This window comes from Microcaecilia unicolor, chromosome 4 (assembly GCF_901765095.1).
Source record: "Microcaecilia unicolor chromosome 4, aMicUni1.1, whole genome shotgun sequence".
Taxonomy (NCBI): domain Eukaryota; kingdom Metazoa; phylum Chordata; class Amphibia; order Gymnophiona; family Siphonopidae; genus Microcaecilia; species Microcaecilia unicolor.
The window spans coordinates 330,809,507-330,836,385 of NC_044034.1; the positions used below are offsets into that span (position 1 = coordinate 330,809,507).

General features: G+C 47.8%; 1 protein-coding gene across 2 annotated transcripts in view; it reads right to left on the reverse strand.

Moving 5' to 3' along the window:
* Positions 1-26,015, reverse strand: part of GFRA2 (GDNF family receptor alpha 2) — a 149,771-nt gene extending 123,756 nt beyond the window's left edge. Inside the window, exons 1-2 of one of the 2 annotated variants that reach the window (XM_030201973.1) lie at positions 25,840-26,015; positions 8,378-8,692 (exon numbers count right to left, since the gene is read on the reverse strand). In XM_030201973.1, the coding sequence (XP_030057833.1) occupies positions 8,378-8,692; positions 25,840-25,879 (355 nt within the window). In that variant the 5' untranslated portion in view covers positions 25,880-26,015. Of the gene's footprint in view, positions 1-8,377; positions 8,693-24,300; positions 24,670-25,839 lie in introns of those variants that run through there. The other variant, XM_030201972.1, reaches the window with a different exon arrangement.
* Between the last annotated feature and the right edge of the window lie 864 nt (positions 26,016-26,879).

The following is a 26,879-nucleotide window of genomic DNA, read 5'->3' on the forward strand; positions in this document are numbered from 1 at the left end:
TTTTATGCAGTGTCTTCTTTCCATTTGATATTTTTTCTCTCACCATGTCCACTATCCTCCTGTGTCCTTATGTGTCCTGTCTACCATCTGTAGCCCTGTCCCTATCCTTTCTCCAGTTTCAGCATCTGCCTTCAAAGTGTTCTGATCCAGCCCTTAAATTCAGCAATTTGCCCTCCATCCATATCCAGCATTTCTCCTCACTCCCCTCCATCCCTGTGCATCTACGTTCCTCCCCTCCCCTACATCCATGTCCAGCATTTCTCCTCTCTCCCTTCCTCTCCATCCATGTACATCTCCTTCCTTTGTCTTTCCTTCCCTCCATTCCTGCCCAACATTTCTCCTCTCTCCCCTCTCCCCTGCCCTCCCCTCCATGTCCAGCAATTTCTCCTCTCTCTCCCTGGGCCCTGTCCTCCCATCCATGTCCATCCTTGTCCATCGATGCTCCTCTCTCCCCTTCCCTCCTCCATCCATCCATATCCAGCAATTCTCCTCTCTCCCCTGCCCTCCCCGCCATGTCCAGCAATTTCGCCTCTCTCCCTGGGTCCTGTCCTCCATCCATGTCCATCGATGCTCGTCTCTCCCCTGCCACCCCCATCTATCCATATCCAGCAATTCTCCTCCATGTCCAGCAATTAATCCTCTCTCCCTGGGCCCTGCCCTCCCATCTAAGTCCATCTCTCTCCCTGGGCCCTGCCCTCCCATCCATGTCCATCCTTGTCAATGCTCCTCTCTCCCCATCCCTCCCGCTCCCATGTCCACCTGCCCGCCCTCTTCTCTCTTCTAGTTCAACTATTTAAATTTGCCTCGCTCTGCCTCCGACGTCTGCGCAGCGTCAGTGAAAGCGCTGCCTGTCTGACACCTCTCCACCAGCCTTCCCTTCTCTCGTTCGTTCCCTCAGAGCCCCGCCTTCTTCTGACGTCATTTCCTCGAAGACAGGACACAGAGGGAACGAACGAGAGAAGGGAAGGCTGGTGGAGAGACGTCAGACAGGCAGCGCTTTCACTGACGCTGCGCAGACGTTGGAGGCGGAGCAAGGTAAATTTAAAGCGCCGGGGATGGAGCGGAGGAAGCTCAAGCTGACTGAGGTGCGCCGCGCGGGCCCCCTTAAGCGCGAGGCCCTATGCGGCCGCCTCGGTCTCCTCGGCCTAAGACCGGCCCTGACTGCAAGCATCAGATGTAACTGACTGAAAGTAGTAAAAATTGGCAAAATTGTTACTTCAGTAAAAGTAAAAGTAGCAAATGTTATCCTGTACTTCTTTACAAGTAAAAGTAACAAAACTTTTACTTAAGTACAGGGCTTTTTTTGAGGGGGTACTTGGGGGTACTGAGTACCAGCACCTTTTCCATTGTCTGCTAAAATTGACCCATGGACCCCAAGTTTTAATGAGAGCTCAGGCTCTACAAATCAACTCTGCCTTGTCATAGATTCTGTGACTAGTTGCAGGGGGCCTGGCTATTGTGGGATGGGTCCCTCAGTGATCACCCCACCCCTGAAGAGTGGCCTAGCATTTGAGTACCGGCACCTTTTTTGCTAGAAAAAATGCACTGCTTAAGTACATAAGTATTGCCACACTGGGACAGACCAAAGGTCCATCAAGCCCAGCATCCTGTTTCCAACAGTGGCCAATCCAGGTCACAAATACCTGGCAAGATCCCGAAAAAGTTCAATTCATTTTATGCTGCTTATTCCAGAATTAAGCAGTGGATTTTCCCCAAGTCAATTTAATAATGGTCTATGGATTTTTCCTTTAGGAAGCCGTCCAGACCTTTTTTAAACCTCGCTAAGCTAACTGCATTTACCACATTCTCTGGCAATGAATTCCAGAGTTTAATTACACGCTGAGTGAAGAAAAATGTTCTCCGATTCATATTAAATTCATTACTTTGTAGCTTCATCGCATGCCCCCTAGTCCTAGTAGTTTTGGAAAGAGTAAACAAATGATTCACGTCTACCCATTCCACTCCACTCATTATTTTATAGACCTCTATCATCTCTCCCCTCAGCCATCTTACATTTACTTAAGTTACTATACAACACTGCTGAAGGGTGGGCGGGCACGGACTCGCCCGGCAAAGGCAGCATTAACTGATGTAGCCCCAGCACCAACTAAATGATGTGCAGCAACTGTCTGCCTGGTGTCTGATCTTAAATGCTTCGAGTGCTTAAAGTGGGAAGAGGCCTTTGGGAAATGCAATCTGGGGTAAGCTGATGGTCACTGAGCCGTCCTGTATTTGAATACATGTTGAAGATTCTGCCTCTGCTCTGAATGGCTCTGGAACCATTTGATAGCCAAAAAAGTTTAGAAAAAAAAAAGGCTACACAAGGCTTTCAAACACACAGCTTGTATTCAACGGAGGCTTGACAGATGAAGGGATTTGTTTTGCGGCTGTCTGTTTAATGGGTGGTCCCTACTACGCATGCACTAGCTTTTTCCCTAACATGCAAATAATCTGCAATTGTGATCAGCTCATTGCATGAGATTTCCTCTCTGCATTGCTCACTATTAGGGAATCATTCATCTTTTACGGGGAACCTCAAAACAACAGTTTTTTTATGGAGACTTTGTGCATCAGGGCCTAAGTCCAGATTCAAAGCAGCACTTTTTTAAAGCATTTTTCTTTTTAATAAGGCTATGTGTTAATGTTTCCATTAGTGTACAGTACCTGCAGAAAGTTAACATGGAAGCAATCACTGCCTCCAATTTAGGAGGCACTAAGTACTCCTGTATTAACCCTGTGTTATCGAGTTAGCACACACTAATCAGAATACGCTAGCTGAATAACTCTTCTACATCCATTCCCCGCCCATAACATGCTCCCTCCAAAAATATTTTGGAAAAAAAAAATACGCAGTTAGAGCCCTGTTTACTAAGGTGTGCTAGAGTTTTTAGCGCGTGCTAAATGCTGGAGTTGCCCATATTGGGCAACTTTAGCATTTAGTGCATGCTAATCATTAGCGTGAGCTACAAACACTAGCACGCCCTTAGCGCTGCTTAGTAAACAGGGCCCTTAGTGTGTGGAAAATGGAAAATTACCGCAAATTTCTTTATTGCGTATAGAGGTAGATGAAACACTTCCAAATTCTATAAAATGGTGCTCATAAATGTGCGTGCAAATTTGGGCACACACCCAATTTGTACGCCCAATTTAATTGAATAACAAGCCAATTAGCACCAATAATTGGACATTAACAATTGATTATTGGTGCTAAATGGCAATAATTTGAATTTATGTGCTCACTAGTAAAAAAGGCCCGTTTCTGACACAAATGAAACGGGCGCTAGCAAGGTTTTCCTCGGAGTGTGTATGTTTGGGAGAGTGTATGTGAGAGTGACTGTGTGAGAGACAGAGTGAAAGTGTGAGTGTGTGTGTATGAGAGAGAGAGAGAGTGAGTCTGGGTGTGAGGGTGTTTGTGAGAGAGAGCGTGTGTGTGAGAATGAGAGTGTGTGCAAGTGTGTATGTGAGACACAGTGTGAGAGAGAGTGTGCGTGTGTGGGCGAGAGAGAGAGTGTGTGTGAGACACAGATTCTCTGTGAGAGTGAGTGTATGAGACCAAGCGAGTGTGTGAGTGACTGTGTGGCACATAGAGAGTGATTGTGATACAGTGCGAGACAGAGTGTGTGAGAGTGAGAGTCAGAAAGACATTGTATATGAGAGAGAGAGTGTGAGCCGTGCCCTCCCAATCCATGGCCATCTGTCCCCTGCCCCCTCCATTCATCCTTTTCCAGCAATTCCCCTCTCTCCCTGAGCCCTGCCCTCCCAATCCATGGCCATCCATGTTTCTCTGTCACCTGCCCCCTCCATTCATCCCTATCCAGCATTTCCCCTCTCTGCCTGAGGCCTGCCCTGCAATCCATATCCATCCATGCCCATCTGTCCTCTCCATTCATCCCTATCCAGCAATTCCCCTCTCCCTGAGTCCTGCCCTTCCAATCCATGCCCATCCATGCTCCTCTGTCACCTGGCCCCTCCATTTTTCCCTATCCAGCATTTCCCCTCTCTGCCTGAGGCCTGCCCTGCAATCCATATCCATCCATGCCCATCTGTCCCCTCCATTCATCCCTATCCATCAATTCCCCTCTCCCTGAGTCCTGCCCTTCCAATCCATGCCCATCCATGCTCCTCTGTCACCTGGCCCCTCCATTTTTCCCTTTCCAGCATTTCCCCTCTCTGCCTGAGGCCTGCCCTGCAATCCATATCCATCCATGCCCATCTGTCCCCTCCATTCATCCCTATCCATCAATTCCCCTCTTCCCGAGTCCTGCCCTTCCAATCCATGCTCCTCTGTCACCTGGCCCCTCCATTTTTCCCTTTCCAGCATTTCCCCTCTCTGCCTGAGGCCTGCCCTGCAATCCATATCCATCCATGCCCATCTGTCCCCTCCATTCATCCCTATCCATCAATTCCCCTCTTCCTGAGTCCTGCCCTTCCAATCCATGCTCCTCTGTCACCTGGCCCCTCCATTTTTCCCTTTCCAGCATTTCCCCTCTCTGCCTGAGGCCTGCCCTGCAATCCATATCCATCCATGCCCATCTGTCCCCTCCATTCATCCCTATCCATCAATTCCCCTCTTCCTGAGTCCTGCCCTTCCAATCCATGCTCCTCTGTCACCTGGCCCCTCCATTTTCCCTTTCCAGCATTTCCCCTCTGTGCCTGAGGCCTGTCCTGCAATCCATATCCATCCATGCCCATCTGTCCCCTCCATTCATCCCTATCCATCAATTCCCCTCTTCCTGAGTCCTGCCCTTCCAATCCATGCTCCTCTGTCACCTGGCCCCTCCATTTTTCCCTATCCAGCATTTCCCCTCTCTGCCTGAGGCCTGCCCTGCAATCCATATCCATCCATGCCCATCTGTCCCCTCCATTCATCCCTATCCAGCAATTCCCCTCTTCCTGAGTCCTGCCCTTCCAATCCATGCTCCTCTGTCACCTGGCCCCTCCATTTTTCCCTATCCAGCATTTCCCCTCTCTGCCTGAGGCCTGCCCTGCAATCCATATCCATCCATGCCCATCTGTCCCCTCCATTCATCCCTATCCAGCAATTCCCCTCTCCCTGAGTCCTGCCCTTCCAATCCATGCCCATCCATGCTCCTCTGTCACCTGGCCCCTCCATTTTTCCCTTTCCAGCATTTCCCCTCTCTGCCTGAGGCCTGTCCTGCAATCCATATCCATCCATGCCCATCTGTCCCCTCCATTCATCCCTATCCATCAATTCCCCTCTTCCCGAGTCCTGCCCTTCCAATCCATGCTCCTCTGTCACCTGGCCCCTCCATTTTTCCCTTTCCAGCATTTCCCCTCTCTGCCTGAGGCCTGCCCTGCAATCCATATCCATCCATGCCCATCTGTCCCCTCCATTCATCCCTATCCATCAATTCCCCTCTTCCTGAGTCCTGCCCTTCCAATCCATGCTCCTCTGTCACCTGGCCCCTCCATTCTTCCCTTTCCAGCATTTCCCCTCTCTGCCTGAGGCCTGCCCTGCAATCCATATCCATCCATGCCCATCTGTCCCCTCCATTCATCCCTATCCATCAATTCCCCTCTTCCTGAGTCCTGCCCTTCCAATCCATGCTCCTCTGTCACCTGGCCCCTCCATTTTCCCTTTCCAGCATTTCCCCTCTGTGCCTGAGGCCTGTCCTGCAATCCATATCCATCCATGCCCATCTGTCCCCTCCATTCATCCCTATCCATCAATTCCCCTCTTCCTGAGTCCTGCCCTTCCAATCCATGCTCCTCTGTCACCTGGCCCCTCCATTTTTCCCTTTCCAGCATTTCCCCTCTCTGCCTGAGGCCAGGCCTGCCCTGCAATCCATATCCATCCATGCCCATCTGTCCCCTCCATTCATCCCTATCCATCAATTCCCCTCTTCCTGAGTCCTGCCCTTCCAATCCATGCTCCTCTGTCACCTGGCCCCTCCATTCATCCGTATCCAGCAATTCCCCTCTCTGCCTGAGGCCTGCCCTCTCAATCCATGGGCATCCATGCTCCTCTGTCCCCTGCCCCCTCCATTCTTCCTTTTCCTGCAATTCCCCTCTCTTCCTTCCATGACCCCCCCTCGCATCCATGCTCCTCTCTCTCCCATGTCCCAGCCTGGCCCGCCCTCTTGTTCCCCCCCCCCCCCCTTCGCATTCATGCTGTTGTTTTTCTCCTACCCTCCTGCTCCCATTGTTCAACTTTGCTGCCCACCCTCTTCTATCCCTCCAACATCCCTTTTTTTTTTTTTTTTTTAATTTACCTCCGTGGTAGCGGTTTCGGCAGCGCAGCATCAGGGAAGGGGGCGGCGTTTCCGACGTCTAGCCTTCCCTTCGCTGTGTTCCGCCTTCTTCTGACGTCATCATTGACGTCAGAAGAAGGCGGAACACAGCGAAGGGAAGGCTACAGACGTCGGGAGCGCCGCCTCCTTCCGTGACGCTGCGCTGCCGGAACCGCCACCACGGAGGTAACTCTAATATACTGAAACGCACCGTGCGTGGGTGCGATCAGTTTGTTTGTTTTTTTTTCTGCCCTCGCGATCCGTTTATTTTTCCCCGCCCTCGACGTCATGATGTTTGACGCGAGGGCGGGGCAGCGAGTCTTGGTCAGTGGCTTCACCACCACGAACTTACGAACCGTCTGGGAGTCTGAGTGACTTCAGAACGTTGTCCTCAGAACGTTGAGGGTGCCTTTTATTATATTAGATCTTGCTAGGTGCTATTCTATAAAGATGCTAGTGTAGATTTTTCCACATGGAACTGAAAAGGGGGCATGGCTATGGGAGGGGCATTCACTAATGATATGTGCACTATTATAGAATTTGAGGAATCTGCGCCTAATTTTAGTTGGTGTAAAGCCTAGTGCCCAAAATTGGGTACATATCCTGGCGCTAAGCACTATTCTATAAACAGTGCCCAACTCGGATCGCCGTTTATAGAACAGCATTCAGCACTCATTTTTTCCAGCACCCAAATTCAGGTGCCATTTACCGAATCTAGTCCTCAGTGTTTCATGGAATGTTTATTTCAGCTCTTTGACACCTTTAGAGAAAGCAAAAAAAAAGAATTAAAGCGGAAGGGCTATCTGAAAAAAATAAAAGGCGGCCCACCCACAGACGTTTGCCCAGGCCCCAGGGTTAGCATTAGGGAATGGCAAACAGGGTAATTGCACTGGGCTCCCATACCATATGAGGTCCCAAACCTGCCTCAAGCTAAAGAGGTATAGGTTGAATGTAAGTTTTTGGGCCCCTCCCTGGTTTCTGTCCTGGGCCCCTGAATGTCTAACATCAGCACAGCAGCCCTGACTGCACTAGCGGAAAGCAGAAAAGCGGCAGACATCAAGAGAGGGCATGAATGTCGGGGGTTCGGCTCCTAATGAAGCGATAGCGAAATAGGAGCTTGCTGTAGAGCAAACCTACTAGAAAATGCCCAAAGAAAACGCCCAAATGAAATAAGTGCTAATTTCTACATAAAATACATAAAAATTATAAAGTAAAAGAATTAGCATTTAATTGAGGAATAAGGACTCATGAGGATTCCTGCCTGTTACCGCACTGGGAATACAGAGATCCAGCGGCAGAGCAGAGCGGTGCTATTCAATAAAGAGTGAATTTGCACCGGGAATCTGAAGTCCCTCACCCCTTAAACATTAAACTGTGTGATATATAGCGGTCTGCAACAGCATTGTTAGATTTTGAATATTATATATGTAAATTTTGTTATCCACATAGGATTTATGAGATATGTGGGCTATAAGAGTTTTTACAATAAACAAGTAGAGGAGTGTGGTAGCCGTGTTAGTCCACTCTTAAGGTTATCAATAGAAATCAAACAAAATAAAACATGGAAAAGAAAATAAGATGATACCTTTTTTATTGGACATAACTTAATACATTTCTTGATTAGCTTTCGAAGGTTGCCCTTCTTCCTCAGCTCGGAAACAATAAACAATAAACTAGAGACAGAAAGGGACAGCAAAACCTAGACAATCTTGCTTCTCTATTAACGAGTTTGAAGTAAGAGGTGTCAGAAGGGAAAAGAGACTTTTAAGAATCCTTAATTTTGTTCAAAAGTTCAAGGAGCAGCTAATGTGGAAAGTCCTTAAAAATACCAGGAATCCACAGTGTGTTCCCTTCACCAAGGAGGCCTCATGATTTCTGCTGGGTTAGCCCTGATCTGGTCTCTGGAAAAACTCACATTTTCATATGTTCCTTGTGTAGACACTGCTAGACTGAAAACCTGGTAAATTTGGTGAACAGCTATGGCTTTGATTGATTAGTACAAAACATTGTCCTCATCATTATCAATGAACCCCTATGTATTCAGCCTTAAACAGTGGCCTCTGACAATGAGCCTATCCTTCTCCCCCCCCCCCCCCCCCCCCCCCAATTTTCTGGCATCCTCTTACCTTCAGTCAGTCCTAGGTGAATGCTCCAGTAGATCTGAAGACACAGGAGCTCTTTCTTCATGCCTCGTTTGCACCGGCAGTCATACAGGGGGCTTTCCTGCAGCACCTCCAGCGCTGCCTGGCACTCCTTGTTGGTGAGCATGGTGTTCCGGTCCCGGCCCACCAGGCACTGGCGCAAGGTACGATAACGGGAGATGCAGTTGGGTTCTGCAATACACAGTTCATTGGCTCGGACACAGTCCACTGGGGTGCGCCATCCTTGAGAGCTGCTGGCTGTCTGAGAGGAGAGGCCAGCCCAAGAGTGTAGGACCTCATCTAGACAAACAAACAAAAAAGGGAACAGTGATAGTGCAGGAATGTAGCCAGTTGCACCTCCCACTGACAAGTTACCCAGTTCCAGGAGGGAGCTTTAAGGGCCTGTCCTGTATTTACGACAATTCTACCTTGTTGTATTATGGAACCTGCAGCACTGATTTCAATGGGTAGGAGCAGGGATTATAAATCCTGCAATGTTTTGTGATGTGAGTTCAAAACCAAGACTGGCCAAAAAGTCTCCCTCCATGAAGGAGAGAGGTGCATTAATACACAGCCAAATATATATATATATATATATATATATATATATATATATATATCTCAAAAAGCTGCATAACAATACCATAGCTTGTAACACTTATAATAACGTTAGCCCAGCATACTTTAACGTTAATTTTATTTATTTACTTATATCCCATATTTTCCCACCTATTTTCAGGCTCAATGTGGCTTACAAACACCTGTTGTGGCATCGCCATACCAGGATGAAATATACATTTGGTGTTACAAAGAGGTATATAATGAAATTGTTGGACTATAATAACACAATCATGTAATATGTATAATATGTAATCATGTATGAAGCACATTACAGAGCTACCAAGTTACCCATTCCAGAAGGGAAAATTTTTTGGTCCGTCGTGGTTTTAAACTTACATCCCAAAGCAGTGTAATATTTGTAGTCCTTGACTCTATCCATTGAAATCAATGCATGTCCCATAATGCACCAAGATGAGGTTGACAGAAATTCAGGACTGGCCAAAAAGTCTCCCTCCTGGAATAGGTAACTTGGCAGCTCTGACATTATATAGCCATAACAATAATTATGGGATTCTTTTACTAAGTTGCATTACCAGCTCGTGCTTACTGTGGGGTGCTCTCAGGTACCCCACAATAATTTTGCACTCTACACATGCTTCCCATGCGCTAAAAAGTAAACTTTATTTTTTAGCACTGGGGCGGGGCAGGGGCAGAGGGTAGGCGTGTTCTGCGCTAATCGGTTAGCACAGCTACATTACCATGTACTAACTGATTAGCGCATGGTTACCACATGAGCTCTTACTGCCTACAAAATAGGTGGCGTTAGGGGCTCACGCATTAAGGGGAAAATTAGCGTGTGGCCATTAATACAGAAACTAGGATTTTCAGCCATTTTACTACTGCAGTACAAATAACCTCAGTGCGCAGGAAAGACTCACGTAAGGGCACACTGAGAACCACCTTTTACTGCAGTTTGGTAACAGGGCCCCTATATTTAATCTGTCAATATTTAAAACCATTTAACTGGCCAGGAATGGCTCCTGGCCGGTTAAATGGTACTTTACCGGCTATCCAGTGAACAGGAGATAGCCGGCTATTTCTCGCTGAATATTGCCGGTTTGCGCTTAGCTGATATTCAGCGCATCGCTGACTAATTTTGGCTGCCAATATTAGGCCACCAAAATAGCAGGTCTATCTTTGGCCGATTTCAATTTAACCGGCCAGTGCTGAATATCGGCTTGGCCAGTTAAGTTGAAACCAGCCAAAAAAGACCTGGATATTCAATGTCAGTCACCAGAAGCAGCCCGGCACTGACCGCCGACCACTCTCTTTGTACATAGCACTGTACAAGATCATGCTGTTAGGCCACAGTTTGAAGGAGGCTTCTGCTCCCTCATCTGCTTCAGATTGACTTAGGAACTTCAAAGTGTAAGTTTGTTTCCACAGAGGACAGGTCATCTCTTCTTAAATATTCCCCCAGAATCTGTATCCTATATTTTCCCAGGGTCCTGATTACAAAGTCTTTTTAGAGACACAAGCAAAACCCATGAAGCGCTCAGCTCTTGTCCTTCCTACCAGGGCCTATCAGGTGGGAGGCCAGCAGGGACATTTGGCCCAGACCGCAGCCTCCATCTGGAAAATATGTTTGTTTCTTTGTTTTTTAATTGGGCATGAAATTAATTCTGCTACTGGATTTTTCCTTAATTATAAACAAGTTTGCACATCTCTACAGCTAAAAATCTGCTTCTATCTCTGGTTTGTTTTGGGTTTTTTTTTAATTATTATTATGAGTTCCAAGACTCTGAGGCCTTCTAATTTGTCCTGGCCCGGCTCTGTGGTTCTTGGAAAAGTCCTGTTTACTTCTGCTCAGTGAAGCAAAATCATCAGCCAAATCCCCTCACAAAACAAGTCTTGCGTGTTATGCATAACTTATCCTCAAAAATGGATGACAACATAAAATGGAAATGTGCTTGTCCTAGACAGGATATTGAAGGGGTTACTAAAGGTCTGAGATAGAAAAGATGACTGAGAGCTCCAAACGCAGAAACAGGAACAGAGAGCCTCCCAGCCAAAAGTGTGCTCCAGTGAGCTGAGTGGGGAAGGCCCCAAACTCTAACCAGCCTGCTGAAACATCTCTGCTGGCTGGGGCATGTGACCCGCATGACAAGGGCCCAACTCTGACTTTCAGGAAGAGTGGAAGGAAAAAATCAGAAATACTGGTATTCAAGAAGTCAAAACATTTGAAATGAATTTCAGACATTTCAAAATGTAACTCAAAACATTAATAGGGAATGGTATTTCTAACACATCACTCCCTTCCTCCATGCCTTATCACCCATCTTTGTAACATAGTGAGGCAACATTAGTCTTTACTTGCTCATTCTGTTTTGACCCGAAAAAAGGGGTGTTAACTCTCAAAGTTACTGGTATCACTTTAACAGAGCCCAATATTCAATGGGAGCTAACTGAGCAGGAAAGTCTCCTAGCCAGATATCTCCTGCTGAACGAATGATCCCGGATTTTCAGCAGCACAAAGAGGTTCCACCCTTCCGGGTCACTCTCTCTTTAGCTTAGCTTGTACCTCTCCCTAGGCTTGATTCCCCCTACACCCCATCAGGTTCAATGCCCTTCCTATGCCCCAGTGATGTACTGGAGCCAGCTTGGACCAGTTTGCGAGAGCCAGTTGTTAAGTTTCTACAAATTTTGTGAGCCAGTTGTTATGCCGCAGCGAGCCATTGCACGAGAACGAGGTTTGCAGGGGTCTGCAAGAACCCCCTGCAGGTCCACGGGGTTTGGGAGTATATGAGCCTCTCAGTGACCACCTACCTACCCAGAGTCCTCCAAGATGCCCAAGCTTCCTCCTCCCTTCAATAGTTCAGCGCAGCCATACTTGATCTCTGTCCTGGCTAATGCGGCAAGGCCTACACTGACCCATGCAGAGGCCAGCAGCGTCAGAGGTCACCTGATCTACTAACGCATGCGTGTGGTGTCCTCCACATGCAGCTGGCCCGTGCTGAGTCAGTGTGAGGCTTGCTGCATCAGCCCAGGAACATCAAGTGTGAAGGCGCTGAATTATTGAAGGTAGGAGGAGGCGGTACGTGGACATCTTGGAGGATTCTGGGCAGGTAGGTGGTCACTGAGAGGCTCGTAGTCATACACTTACTGCTGTGTTCTTAGCCCAAAATGTTGGTCTTCTTTGTATGTACGGATGAAATCCTTCTCAACTTCCCTAAGCTCATCCTTACTTTGGGAACAATTTTTCTCTGTGTCCACTTGGACCCACCAGCATCCCAGAACCTTCCCCAAGACTCTCCCTTCCCTGTGATCTTGTCCCTTTTCAAGACTCATCTCTTCTCCCTGATTTGCAGGTCTAATATGTCACATTTAATGTCAATAAATTTTTGGGAAAAGAGTTAGCAGACTGGGATGCAACTCCATTTGTTAAATCTTGGATGAATAGCAAACATAGGTTGCATACAGATATATGAGTGAGGCAAAAATCAACCAAAGCATTCTGAGAAAATCAACTGGCCATATGGAATATAAAGAATATTGTATATTTTTATAATATTTGTAAATTGTTTCCTACACATATCCTTTGTACCAATAAAATGTAAAATAAAGTTACGTATGGTACATTCATATATACAGGTTGTTTTTGGGGGGGGAGAGGGAGCCCTTTGTTAAACATCTACCAGCACACCAGTGCTCTGTCAGGTCACCAGGATGGACACCTCCCAGTTTTCTGTACACTAGTTCTTTCTCCACACTGCCCCCACCCTTTTCTCTCTGAGCCACTGGAAATCCAGGCAGGCTGAAGTGGCCCTATCTGGTTAGTGCCAGGGTAGATTGGGCGGTGGAGTCTGGGTGGAGCTGGAATTTACCTAGTTAATGGTAATTTTCATTCTGCTAAACAGTTAAGTGCCCAGATGAAGTTAAGACAGCACAAAGTCTGTCCTATCTGGGTATCAGTCAGAATGTTGGCAGTACCTGAATATTCAATGCTGGTATCAGGATTAGGCCTGGCATTGAATATCCAGGTCAAGTTTTGCCCATAGCAGTCAGTGCCTTCAAATTCACTGTCCACTTACTGGCTAAATATCAGGCCCTATATTTTTTGCTAACCTTTGTTTCCATGTAGAAGATATAAATGATAATAGGGTAAACCCAGTCTCAGGAAGAAGCATCTCCCTCCCCCTCACCAGCCCTATCCTGACCTGGGCACCCCAGCCTGTGCAAGCAGGAAAGAAGAAACTAACCACCCCTGCCATCCACCCCAAGCTGTCTGCAGGAAGCAGGGGCCTGCCTATTCACTGCTCACCATACCCAGGTTACAGGGGTTTCTGGGCCCCTGTTCCAACCCTGCCTTAGGCCTTCCCTTGCAGAAAGCACTCATCAGCAAACTGCAGTCACTAGACAGAAGTGTTTGAAATATATCCTAGTTTCAAAAGTTAAAGCTGAACATTTTACAGTAACTGCTCATATCATTGTTTTTGGTTTGAGCCTGCACTTTGGAGGCTTGCACTGCACAGGATGACGTAGCTTCTGTCCCAGGCCCCAAATATCGCTGCACATACTTCCCTCATAAGGTTGCACCTGTGATGATAGGATATATAGGAATTAAAACAAACCCCATAATGATTAACATATTCTGTAATCTAACTGTAAAGGTTTTGCTGTTGGCCATGTGCTGATAAATTTTATACACTTGCCATATCAGAAAGTATAGTATAATGAAGGTCAACCCCCCCTCCCCCAAACAAAAATACTCCACTCATTTACTGAGCCTGCCCAGGAAGTGATTAATGAAAGAATTTATTCAGGACGCATTGTTAATTCCTTCCTCCTTATAGGTGTGATCACAGAAGAAAAGGCCCTGATGCCCTCTTCCCTCCCAAGCTCTGAGCTTCTGCGGGCAGAACCCTAGCCATTTGGTGCAAGGGGCAGGCAAGCCTGTACTTTGGGGCTAATTCTGCTAAAATAATACACATTTTGAAAATTCAGTGCACAGTATTTTTAAAATGCTGCATACTTTCCAGTCCATATTTAAATTGTGCAGTTGTTGAATTTTTTTTTTTTTTATGCCGGCCACAGTGTTTAAATACAATCCAGATACTCAGCACTGGATCCAGATAGTAGCCAGCGCTGATTATTCAGATTCTGTGATGACTGGTGCCACTACTGCTCTCCGGACAGCTAACTGGATACAATTAGGTCAAGAAAAAGGCTCTTATCTGGAGAGTGATCCGGTTAGTGGACTGAGTATTTCCCCTACTTGTATAACTGCTAACTCTGCCCCAGTTCCAACCATAGACCACCCCAGAACTCTCCGGACAGTGTCACTGAATATCCCTGGATAGCCACAGCTAGGGGAACTACACAGATAACTGCCGCAGTTATCTGGGTATTTCCCTCTGAATATCAGGCCTATTACTTGTAATTTTTATACAGAATTCCCCAATCATAAGGCCTGGCTCATCCCTGTCCCAGGGCCAGCACTGATACCATCCCCCACCCCACCGGTTTTTCTCTCTCTCCTCAAGCTCAACCATCTCCAGCATTATCACTCTCCAGGTTCCACCCTCCCACAGCTCACTCTCTCTTCATTTTAGCGTGAACCTTTCCCTAGGCCCTGCCTCCCACTCCCCATCAGGTTCAATGCCCTTTCTCTGCCCCTTCTCCAGAGTGGTCACCTCCCAGCTTTCTTTCTCTGTACACTAGTTCTTTCTCCACCTTGCCCCACTCCTCTCACAATTCCCTGCCCTGTTCCCTCTCTCCCTACTCCCAACAAGACTCCTAGCTGTCTCTTCATCTCTCCCTCTCATACCCTTTCTGCCCCCTTCTGTCTAACTCCCAGAATAGCTCCCAGTTCTCTCTCTCTCTGACCCCAAACTCTGTCTCCCTCTCTTTGCTTCCCTCTAAATTCTCTCTTCCCTTCCAGGCACACACCCCAGGCCATGCACCTCCCCTAGTGCGCATCCCTCTCAGCACAGGTCTCTGTCTCTCTCTTTGTTCCACCTTTCTGCAGCACACCTACAACTTGCTCTCCATATCCACCTTCCCCTCCCACCCACCCCTCCAGCCATCAATCAGGCAGCTAGAGGAGGAGGAAGCAGCCACACATCAAGCCATGTCCTCTGCTGTTCAGTGATTTGAACCATGTGGCTGTGCAGTTCCTTGTGTGGTTCAAATCAGTAGTTTGGCCCAGGTCGGCAGAGAATGAAGACACAGCCTGGCCTACAGCCGACCTCCTCCTTCTTTTATTGCCATGATCAGTGTGGGGGAGGACGGGGAGCTGCCAATGGGGCCCAGTTTTTAAGAGGGGAAATTTTAGGACACACCCCAGCCATGTCCCCCAGCCCCCACTTCCGGCACCAAGCTGCCACCCACTCCAGCAGTAGGAGATGCCTTAATAAAACTCCAACTTCTGCTGTCGCTGGAACAGGCTCATTATAAGAGCTGTGAGATTTTGCAGTTCTTATTGAGAGACTGATCCCACAGCAACAGGAGGAGACTCTTAGTAATGCATTTCATGCTGCCGATGGAGGGGAAAGATGCTGAGCAGGGGGTTTTGGCTCCCCAGACTGAATGTGGGAGACTTAGTAGGTCTGTCTGAGGAGGGGAAAGAGTCATGTGAGTTGCTGATCCTGCCTCCTATTCCCGTGCAGAATTTGGCAAAGGTAGGGGAATTATGTGCAAATTTTGCCTTGAAAAGCTGTGCTGAATTCCCTGCTCCTCTTTTCACCCACCACTTTTCCCTTCTCTTCTTCCCTCACCCACAAACTGGATGAAAGGAGGGGAGTAGGACTCTTTCTGGGTTTTCATCTGCTGCTAGCGCATGCATGCATGTCAGTCATTTTCCCAGGGGCGTAACCAGACAACAGATTTTGGGCGGGCCTAGGCAAGAAGTGGGTGGGCACCAAGTGTTCTGCCCCACCCACCCTAACCACCATCAAAAACATATCTCAGCTGGCGGGAAAACGCTTCTTTCCACCTTGGCAGTCTGCAGCAGGCATGCGCTGAAAACTGAGCATGCTCAGATGCCGGTATCGTGGCGAGCAGCCTTTTCGTTACCATCAGGGGGAAGACTTCAGCTGGCGGAGCTTGGGATCCCCACTAGCTACCGCTAAATGTGTGCTACTGTTGGGTGGGCCTGAGCCCTAAGTGGGTGGGCTCCGGCATTTTCCCACCCATAGGGGCTTTCTGCTCTAGCCAGTGGCCCCTCTCACCCACCCCTGGTTAAAGCAGAATCCAAATTTTAGTAATGCTCAAGAGGAAGCTGACTTCTGCATTTGGGACCAGCTAGTGTGTAGCACTGAGATAAAAGATAGATACCAGAGGCCCATAATACCAGAACTGGCAAGGTATCTGGAAGGGGCTTTTTTGGCTATTACTGAGCTCTCAAGTTACATCCCAGTGTACTTACATACCAAATTTTACAAGAGACATAGCAGTGAATCCCGCCTTCATTCTCTTCTAATGTATCTGCCCTTCTGTGGGCGCCATCTCTTACTTTTGTAACACCTAATATCAAACATATAAACGGCAAGTGACCGACTCACCTGCAAATGCACAGTAGAGACTTCCCTTTCTGTCCCGCCCTCGTGTCAAGACGTGATGACCTTAGAGGGTGGAACAGAGAGGGAAACTGAGTCGGAGTCACTGTCGGACGCTACCACCTGCAAACAAGCACCGCGCGCACCAACCTTCACCCTCCCCCCCATCCCCGCCGCCACTCCCGCCCTCCTCCATATCGGGCCCCTGCTGACCTGACAGCGCCTCTCACCTCCGTGTGGAAGCGCTGCAGGCAGCAGCAGAGCGATCAGCTGCTGCCTGCAGCGCTTTCACACGGAGGTGAGAGGCGCTATCAGGTCAGTGCAGGGGGCCCGGCACAGAGGGGGGAGGGAGCGGTGGCGAGGAGGGTAGCTAGAAATCTCGCCCGTTTTAATGGGCTTAACAGCTAGTACAAACATAAAAGAGTCTACTACTCCTCACCTCCTGCTCAGCATTACTCTCTCTTTCCCTCCCTCAGAGAAGCCTTTCGATGGTCCCATGCCTTCTTGAAATCTGACTTTGTTCTAAACACAGGGGCATAGCCACAGGTGGGCATGGGCCCATCCATACACAGTTCAGGCCCACCCAGAAGCAGTGCACACCATTGGCAAGAACTGAGCATGCCTAGGATGCTGGCGTTGGCAGTTGGGAGCACGATCAATGTTCTGAGGACCAGAACCACTGAGAGGTGGGGCAGGGGGGACAAGATCTCCCCAGGCCCGGCCTTCAAGGGGGGCCCTGGCCATAAGCCTTGCTAATGCAAACCAGCATTAAATTCTCCCCCCGCCCACTCCTGGTTCAGTGTCTCTCTTGCCTTTTCCTCCTCCCCTCGGCAGTGTTCCTGCAGGCTACCCTCCCGCTACCCTCCTGCCTCCACTGACACAACTTCCTATGTCTGCACAAGTGGGGGACACAGCAGAGGAAATACTTCGGAGCCCGGCCAGAGGTAAGTTGCTTCTTTTTTTATGCTGCCAGCAGCTCACAGGAACACTGGGTGAGGCGGCGGCGCTGGTGGCAGGCAGGGTGCGGTGGCAGTGAGCAGGTGGAGGGGAGCGCATTGTTTGCCCCAGGCCCAGCTTTGTCTCAGTAGGTGGCCCTGCTGAGGATGTCTTCAGCTGACAGGGCTTAGGGATCCCTGCCAGCCAAGGTATTTCTTTTTTTTAGTTTGATGGTGGTGGTTGGGGGGGATGGGGGTTGGAGAGGAAATGCCTTCTGTCCACCCATTCCACCCACTGGCCCATCCAAAAATCAACTTCTGACTATGGCATTGGCTCCTTTATCTCTACTGGGAGGTCATTCATTGTATGCATCCACCATCTTTTCTGTGAAGAAATACTTCCTAAGATTACTCCTGAGTCTTCTCTCCTACATCCTCATTCTAGAGCTTCCTTGCCATTGAAAGAGGACTGTTCTATGTACAATGACTGCTGTAAAGAGTGAAGCTCAGATATCTTTTACTTGATATTCTGCATTTCTCCTAGAAGACCCACAGAAGATTACATTAAAAAGCCACCATCAATACAAACCAAAATCAACACAAACAATGAATAAACCCCATAAACAAAAAACATAATAATTCCCTACTCTCTTACTAGACATCTGAAACTCCCAAGTCATATTGAAAGATCGACAAAATTCAGGGAAGGCAGGAATGACATAAGAATCCCTACAATTTTCAATCCTAGAACTTACTGTAGCCCATCATCCTCAACAGCCCTGAATGGCACAAACTTCCAAACCCGCATATCTTCACATGTATTTCATTTAGGTGAAATAGAAAACTTATCAAAACTTCTTTAATTCTTTGCCTGGTCTAAAGCCAAAGAAAAAATATCCAGGCCCCTTTCTGGTCAGGGGGTAGACAGTGTGTGCATTGTGCCTCACTAGAGTGGTAGAACCATCAAGAAAATACCAGGGCCTGGGGAAGAGGATGTTCTCACAGCATAGGTTGCCTCCTGAGAGAGGTTTACAGGAACATCTGAGGCTGGCAATAAATAAGCATCAGTCAGACATCTGCAGATAATAAAGCTCTAATCCAAGGAGGGGGTCTGCAGTCTGCACTAACTTCAACAGATTCACTGTGGACTATCCAGTGTACACATGGCTAGATTCCCAGGCAGAGCAAGGCTCCAGCCTCAGACACTCAGTCAGCAGACAGAGCTGGCCACATTTATACACCATCTCTTTAGCCGTGCTGTGGCAAGGATTTAACCATAGCTGGTGCTACTGAATCCAAGTCAGGTCTATGGATGTCACACATGTGACTATCCAGGGCTTCTATTCACAGAGAGAGGGCACCGTGTGACGTCTTTGTCATCTCTCTTTAAAATAAAACAAAAATGTGTACCTTATTTCTAAACTAGAAATCTGAAACAGTAAGAAAATAAATGTAAGTAAAGGGAGAATATGTACAATAATGGTAGGTTGTGCCCTCTGCTTTGTACAAGGGGAAGGTGAAATGCAACCCTTTCACAAGCAGAGTCACTCAGGTTTACACTTTTGACTAAAATGGTTCAACACACACCTGCATATCCCTAAGTCTTTGAGAGGGGGTTCTGGCTGCCTGGAGACCCTTACCCATTGCCTTCCATTTCTGTGCTGACAGAGCCAAGGGCTGCAGTTGGTAAAGCCCCATACTCCTTTTCTGGATGTCTAATTGTGATTTAAATTAAGTAGCACTTATAGTCTCACTGGAAAAGGTAGTGCCAGCCTTTGGATAGGCAAACTGAGTGGTCATCCAGGGTGCCATGGGATAAATAGCACTCTGAGCAACCCCCAGCAACATCTGTTGAACTGCTCTTGGGCACCGCAGAAAATGAATATCCAGCAAAATAACTACTCCCCATCAGCCACCAAAGAGAAGCCCCGGGAAGGATCTGAAAGAACCGTCACTTTCCATGCTGCTGTCACTCTCTGCCCTGGAGCCTCCCTCCATTCCCCAGCTGTGCAGTCAACAGTGAACCTAGGGGAAGATGAGAGGAAGAGAGAGAATGGCGAACAGGGATGACCCATTCGGAATGTGGAGGGATGCAGAACTGTGTGATAGGCTCATTGCAGGGCCTTATTTAAATACATCAGGAAGAGTTGTAAAGTAAGGCTATGTGCAAAAACACAGTTGTTCAATGGTAGGGACATGCCATGACTAAGGGCGAGAGAACGTTTGTGGAGGGGTTGAGTGGAGGAGTCCATGGAGGTGAGAGGGGGAGTGGAAGAGCATGAAGGGTGGGTGAGTGAGCGGGGGGGGGGGGAAGAGAGAGAGCATTGGGGTTAGACTGCTGGACAAGGGGGAGGGGATGAAAGTAGGTGGAGGATAAACAAATGGGGGAATGTGAAGTAGGGATGGAGATTATGTAGGAGAATGGGATAGTGTTGAAGCGTAGAAGGGAATTGGCTTAAAGAGCTAGGGAGGGATGGTGGAAGGGATGGGGAAGTGGGAGGTTGGCAGAAAGATCATAGGATAGAGGTGGTGTGGAAAAGATGTAAGAGAGTGTGGGATGTTCTACAATGACTCCCTCCCCAAAAAAAACCTCCACACCCACACAAAACATCCTTTTGCACTCCCTCCACTCCTCCCAGAGTTCTCCTACACATTTCCCATTCACATCTCGCCCACCCCACTGTCTCCTCATTATATCTATGAACAACTGCAAGACATCCACTTATGGGTCACAGAGTCATGAAATGCATTTGTTGAAACCACCATGCAATCCTGGATTCTATTGTACGGTGCGTTGTAAGGGGAAAAGTTCTAGCTTCATCGCTGGGGGAATGTGGAGTGTATGTTACAGAACTAGAGGTGCAGGACTTATACTGAGGTTCTCTCCCATCCTTTATAAACTCCATAGAGAAGAGTGGGTTGAACAATGTTATCGAACAATTCTAATGGTGTTTTCACTGGGAGACTGAAACTGGCCAGGTCTGTCGTTTTGCATGGAAGGTTCTTGGGACATTTTTGTGAAGTGTATTTTATAGCTGTGCTGTGGGGTGAAAGTGATGTGTGAAAATGTCACTTTCGCTTGTCCCTACCCCCCTCCCAGACTTCTGTCTAGCAGCACCACCACTAAGAACATGAAACCAATACTCAGATTCAGAACCAGACTTAGGAATATGCAGTCTCTGGGCAGGGAGGAGGAAAAGAGAGTGAATGAGTGTGTGAGCTAGGAGGAGAAGCTTTGCCCCAACACCCCACCCCACTAACCCATACCACTGACCAGGGGAGAAGGGGCACTATTTACCCAAAGGCAAGCTGGCCCTTGGAAAAGCATGCAGGGAGCCTAAGCAAGTAACAAGATGGCATGGGGATGAAGAGGGGATAGAGTGAAGTAGCCTAGTGGTTAGGTTAGTGCAGCAGACTTTGATTCTATGTTACTAGGTTCAATTCACACTGCAGTTCCTTATGACCCTGGGCAACTCACCTAACCCTCTATTGCCCCAGGTACAAAATAAGTACCTACATGTAACCCACCTTGATTGTAAACACAGCAAGGCAGCATATCTAGTCCCATTCCCTTTCCCCCTTAGCAGCCCTCCCATTCACTTTAAAGAGGTACCACTTTTTAGGAAAATAAACAAGGATTAAAGATCCAAGAATAACCATAGTGGGTCAGAGTGATTCCCCTTTAATAAAGCTATTCTTGGGTATATGTAAAGAACAGACAAGGTAGGCAGGGCTGGTCCAACCAATAGGCAAGACTAGGTGGTCACCTAATGCAGAGGGTTGAGGTGGGGGGGGGGGAAGTATGGCAAAGAGCAGCTGTAGCGAAAGCAAAATAACAGATCTCGGCAGCCACAAAAGAGCCATCATGAATACTTTACCTGAAGGAAGGTCAGCCAATTTTCAAATATCCTATTTACCCGGGTAATGACTTTTTTGGAAACTGCCCTCATTATTTGTGTGTGTGTGAGATCATGCAGGGGGGAATTCTGTACAGGGTGCCCAAAGCTGGGTTGTCAATTTTGCAGATGGATCCAGGATCCACATGCAAAGTACTTGGCTTAATTGGTGATAACAATCAATAATTGATGTTAACTAACATTTAATTGGCAGTCATTAGGAGTTACACATGGATCAGTACCCTTCTCCACCACCGCCAACTCCAGGCTCCGCCCTTTCTGCCTCGCCTCACCCCATGCTTGGAATAAACTCCCTGAGCCCATAGGCCAAGCCCCCTCCCTGCCCATCTTCAAATCCTTGCTCAAAGCCCACCTCTTCAATGTCGCCTTCGGCACCTAACCACTACACCTCTATTCAGGAAATCTTGACTGCCCCAACTTGATATTTCGTCCTTTAGATTGTAAGCTCCTTCGAGCAGGGACTGTCCTTCTTTGTTAAACTGTACAGTGCTGCGTAACCTTAGTAGCGCTCTAGAAATGTTAAGAAGTAGTAGTAGTAGTAGTATCTGCTCTATACCCTATGCTATGCCTAAATTTTTATAGTGCACAATTCCAAAGGGGGTGGGGTGGGTCAGAGGCAGTCTCAGAATTTAAGTGTGGTGTTCTAGAACACCTGCATTTGCGTGCCTAACTGCCATTAATTGAACGCAAGCCTTTGTCAGGCGTAAACGCTCGTGTCCAAAGTTAGACATGAAATGCTGCGAAGCTCCATGTGGAACAATCTTTATAAAATATTAGCTTAGCACTGATTAACCCGGCTCCTAACTTTGGGTGATCTATACAGAATTTCCCCCCATGATGTCTTAGTGGGAGTGGATTAGGGGTCTGAAAGTTAATTAAGAAGGCGGCATAAGGCTGAATATTCACCCAGGGCTCCCTGTACTTCTGCACCAGCCCTGAAACTAAGGTATTAGAACCTCTGAACTCTCCTCACATCACACACAGTAAGTGTATCGTAAGCTGGCAAACAAAAACGTGTATTAATTTACAAAGAAAGAAACATAAAATACACCAGCAGGTATGGACTGTAAGGCCTTTCCAATCTGCCGATCCTCACCTCCCACTCAACATTATTATTCCTTACCCTCCCTCTGAGAATCTTTGCCCGCTTATCCCATGCTTTCTTCATATCTGACTTTGTTCTGGTCTCCACTATCTCTATTGGCAAGTCATTTATTCCAAGCATCCATCATCCTTGCTGTGAAAAAAAAAATATTTCCTTAGATCACTCCTGAGTCAATCCTCCTTTCACCCTTATCCCATGACTCCTCCTTCTAGAACCTCCTGTGCATTTATACCTTAAAGGTAGTTGAAGATCTCTATCCTATTTCTTCCTTCCCTGCTCACATCAAGGGTATTTCTATTTAGATCTTTAAGTCTGTATGTTCCCAGAATAGTTTTCCCCTTTTTCTATTGTCCAGCGGTGAAAAGAAATCATTTTCTTCCTTCCTTTTAGGGGATTGAAAATTTAAACTCCCTCTACCAGGCCAGTGGCAACAGTGACCCCTAGTGGCCTACTTTTACCTTTTACAACTGCAACAGCAAACATTTCACAAATACTCTACGTTGTGCTCTGCACTCTGTCAACTGTCTCGCTTCAATTTTGCATGCAGAAGTCTGGGGAAGGAAGGAATTCACCCCCACCATGTCCCGCCCCAGGCAAAAAAAACCCCAGGTTCTTGCCCAGCTCTGCGATCTACACCTGCCTTTACAGCAGCCTCCCTCGAGTCTAAGTCTGCTTCATCCCCGCTGCTCCTTAGGCCAGGGGTTAAGTGCTGTATTAATAGCCCCCACCTCGCCAAGGTAACAGCGACCGGGAAGTGTGCGGCTTCCTCGCCAGGCTTGGCCGCAAATTAGACCGGGAAATGATCGATTCGTCTTTCTCTGCATCGAACGCTCTCCCTCTCGGAGCCACCCGCTTGCTCCAGTGCCCCCAGCAGAGGGTAGCTACTATTCCTGTTCTCTCTATATATTTTTGATCCATTGTATTCGGGAATATTATAATACTTAATTGTTTTTTAAAAGCCTCCCCTGAGGAGCAGAGGGGGGATATATGTGATTCCCAATGAAAGGTTAAGCCTGGTCCTGGCTACTGAGGAGATGAAAAAATTCTATCAGCACTTCTCTTTGTTAATAATGCAGCAATTACACCACAGTCCTTCCCCTCCTCTCCCACCTCAATCATTAGCTAAACTTTCTAGGGCAATTCTCCAGTTTCACTATTTGAGAAAAGTCAAAAAGAAAACCTTCTTTTTAACAACAGAATCCGACTTCATTTCTCCCAGTACAATCTGAAACAGAAATCTCACACTGTGAAGTATTTAAATGATCAGCGCTTAAAAAAAATGTCAAATGAATCACAGCTGAAGATATTGTTGTAACTTGAAGAAATCAATAAAATATATTTGAAAATAAAAAAAAGAATCACAGCTCTCTGATTCTGGCTGGTCTTTGCAGAACTGGTATCAGAACCTTTCCAATCTGCAGAAAGCAAATTCCAGGGCTGACAGGAAACAGCAGGGATACTGGACCTCTGATTTCACTCCAGAATATGTATCCCGATCGTGCAAACTCCTGAAGGACTGTTTCCATCCTCAGCCCTTCTAAAAAAAATTATCTGAAACTTTCAAGTAGACGTGGTAAAGGAAAAAAAAAACCCAATAATATAATCCTTGCAACCTTTTAATTTTAGGGGACGGGTCTCAGCACCACCAGACATGTCCCAGCCCTGGTACACACAGATCAAGTTTTTTTTTTCTTTTTCATTGCCCGACTCTAAACCCGTTCAGCATCTCTCCAACCTGGCAGACTCCGAGATTATATTTTGTCTCCTCTATTCTGTAAAGCCCCCGAGAATCCAAGAGATCCCGAAAAGCCACGAGCTGCCCTGATTTACTCACCCAGCAAGAGACAGACACTGAGCACGTTTGTAAAGATCATGTTAAAAATCCAGCGAACTCCCAAAATCCAGGACAGAGAAATCCCGCGTCCACCCGAGAGTGGCACCTTCAGCTCTCGCACAGAGGCAGGGCTGGGGTCCCTCTGCCCCTCCCCGGCATCCTTCACCCGGAGGAGAGAAGCGGCGAAATCCACCGAGGGCTGGCGAGCTGCTCCCTGCGCGATGCTGGCCAGCTGCAGCACGGTATATCCGGACAGAGGGAAGGGAGGGGGCAGGGGCTGGACTTCCCCGGACTGCAACGTGCAACCTGCCCCTTCCCACTGAAGGCAACTTTCCTCTCTCTCTCTGCCTCTCTCCCCTTTCTGTCTCTTTTTCTCTTCAGATTGTGTTGTCTCTGCCGCTTTCCTCCTCCTCCTCCTCCTTCCCGGGGGATCTCGAGGCAGATCGCCCGCCTCTAGAATGGGTGGGGAGAGAGAGGACCAGTACGGGTCGGGGGCACTCTCCTGGCAGTGAGGGGAAAGAGGACATTCTCCAGGCAGGAGCATGTGGGAGTGGGGAGGGGTAAGACTGAGACCATCTCTGGACGGTGTGGAATCGGGGGCTTTCTTCGGGCGAGAAAGAGGGGTCGCAGGGCACAGTCAGGCGATGGGGTCGGTGTCAGTCTCTGGAGAGAGATTGAAGCTGTCTTTAGAAGGGATGCAGAACAGTCACGCTCTCTGGAGGAGGGAAAGGCGTTGGGAACACTCTCTGGAGAGGGGATCAACGCTTCTCTTTGAAAATAATGCAGCAATTACACCAGTGTCCTTCCCCTCCACTCCCACCTCAATCATTAGCTAAACTTTCTAGGGCAATTCTCCAGTTTCACTATTTGAGAAAGAAAGAAAAGAAAAAAACCTTCTTTTTAACAACAGAACCCGACTTCATTTCTCCCAGTACAATCTGAAACAGAAATCTCACACTGTGAAGTATTTAAATGTTCAGCGCTTTAAAAAAAAATGTCAAATGAATCACAGCTGAAGATATTGTTGTAACTTGAAGAAATCAATAAAATATATTTGAAAATAAAAAAAAAGAATCACAGCTCTCTGATTCTGGCTGGTCTTTGCAGAACTGGTATCAGATCAGAACCTTTCCAATCTGCAGAAAGCAAATTCCAGGGCTGTCAGTAAGCAGCAGGGATACTGGACCTCTGATTTCACTCCAGAATATGTATCCCGATCGTGCAAACTCCTGAAGGACTGTTTCCATCCTCAGCCCTTCTAAAAAAAATTATCTGAAACATTCAAGTAGACGTGGTAAAGGAAAAGAAAAAAAAACAATAATATAATCCTTGCAACCTTTTAATTTTAGGGGACGGGTCTCAGCACCACCAGACATGTCCCAGCCCTGGTACACACAGATCAAGTTTTTTTGTTTTTTTGCATTGCCCGACTCTAAACCCGTTCAGCATCTCTCCAGCCTGGCAGACTCCAAGATTATATTTTGTCTCCTCTATTCTGTAAAGCCCCCGAGAATCCACGAGCTGCCCTGATTTACTCACCCAGCAAGAGACAGACACTGAGCACGTTTGTAAAGAGCATGTTAAAAATCCAGCGAAGTCCCAAAATCCAGGACAGAGAAATCCCGTGACCACCCGAGAGTGGCACCTTCAGCTCTCGCACAGAGGCAGGGCTGGGGTCCCGTTGCCCCTCCCCGGCATCCTTCACCCCGAGGAGAGAAGCGGCCACTCCTCCTCAGAGGTCCAGGCATCCAAAGATCCCGGGTGGGGAGAAGGACTACAGTTCCCAGAAGTCCCCGCAGCAACCCGGGGAGGGGGGAAGCAGGGAGGGGGGGAGGAGGAGAACTACAAGTCCCAGGATGCTGTGGGGGGGAGGAGGACTGGGTAATGGAGACTAATGAGGCTGATGGGGAACAGCTGGGGGACAAAAAGGGAGACGAGCTAATAGAATGGAAGGCAGAGCAGGAGTGGGAAATGAGTCCATGGATATTTCTGCTCTGGTCCAGGTACAGGGGAGGAAATTAAAAGGCTTTATAGCCACTTGAGGGGGGCTTGGGGAAGAGGTTGGTAGCAGCACAAGACTGCCGTGCAAAGCAAGTGGTTGGGGAAAGACGGATGATAAGCAGTTTAATCTGCCCCAGATGCCAGAGGCTGGTGACTGGCATAGTAAGGAAGGGGGGCACTTCTTCCTATGAACTGAGAGGGGAGAAATGCTGATTTGAACTGAAAAGGAGAACTTTGAAGGGTAAAGGAACTGTTTTCCCTGGAGTGCTGAGTGGAAAAGATAAAGGGAGCTGTGAAGGGGGGAAAATCCAAGTTCTGGCTGACTAATTATAAAGATTGCGGGGACTGGCTGAGGCTGGAACTGGAAGACAGCTTTCTAGCCAGGAGTGCACATGGCTGGTGCTAAGCTCTAGACCAGAGAAAGTAACCTGAATTGTGGGACGCTGCCTGTAATGTGATTCGGGAGTGATTCAAGGACTGCATTCGGGAATGGTGTGGAGGATCTGCCGGGGTCCAGATAGGAGGCTTGATGACAAGCGGCACTGGAAGGGTCGGGGGGGGGGGGGCACTCTCCTGGC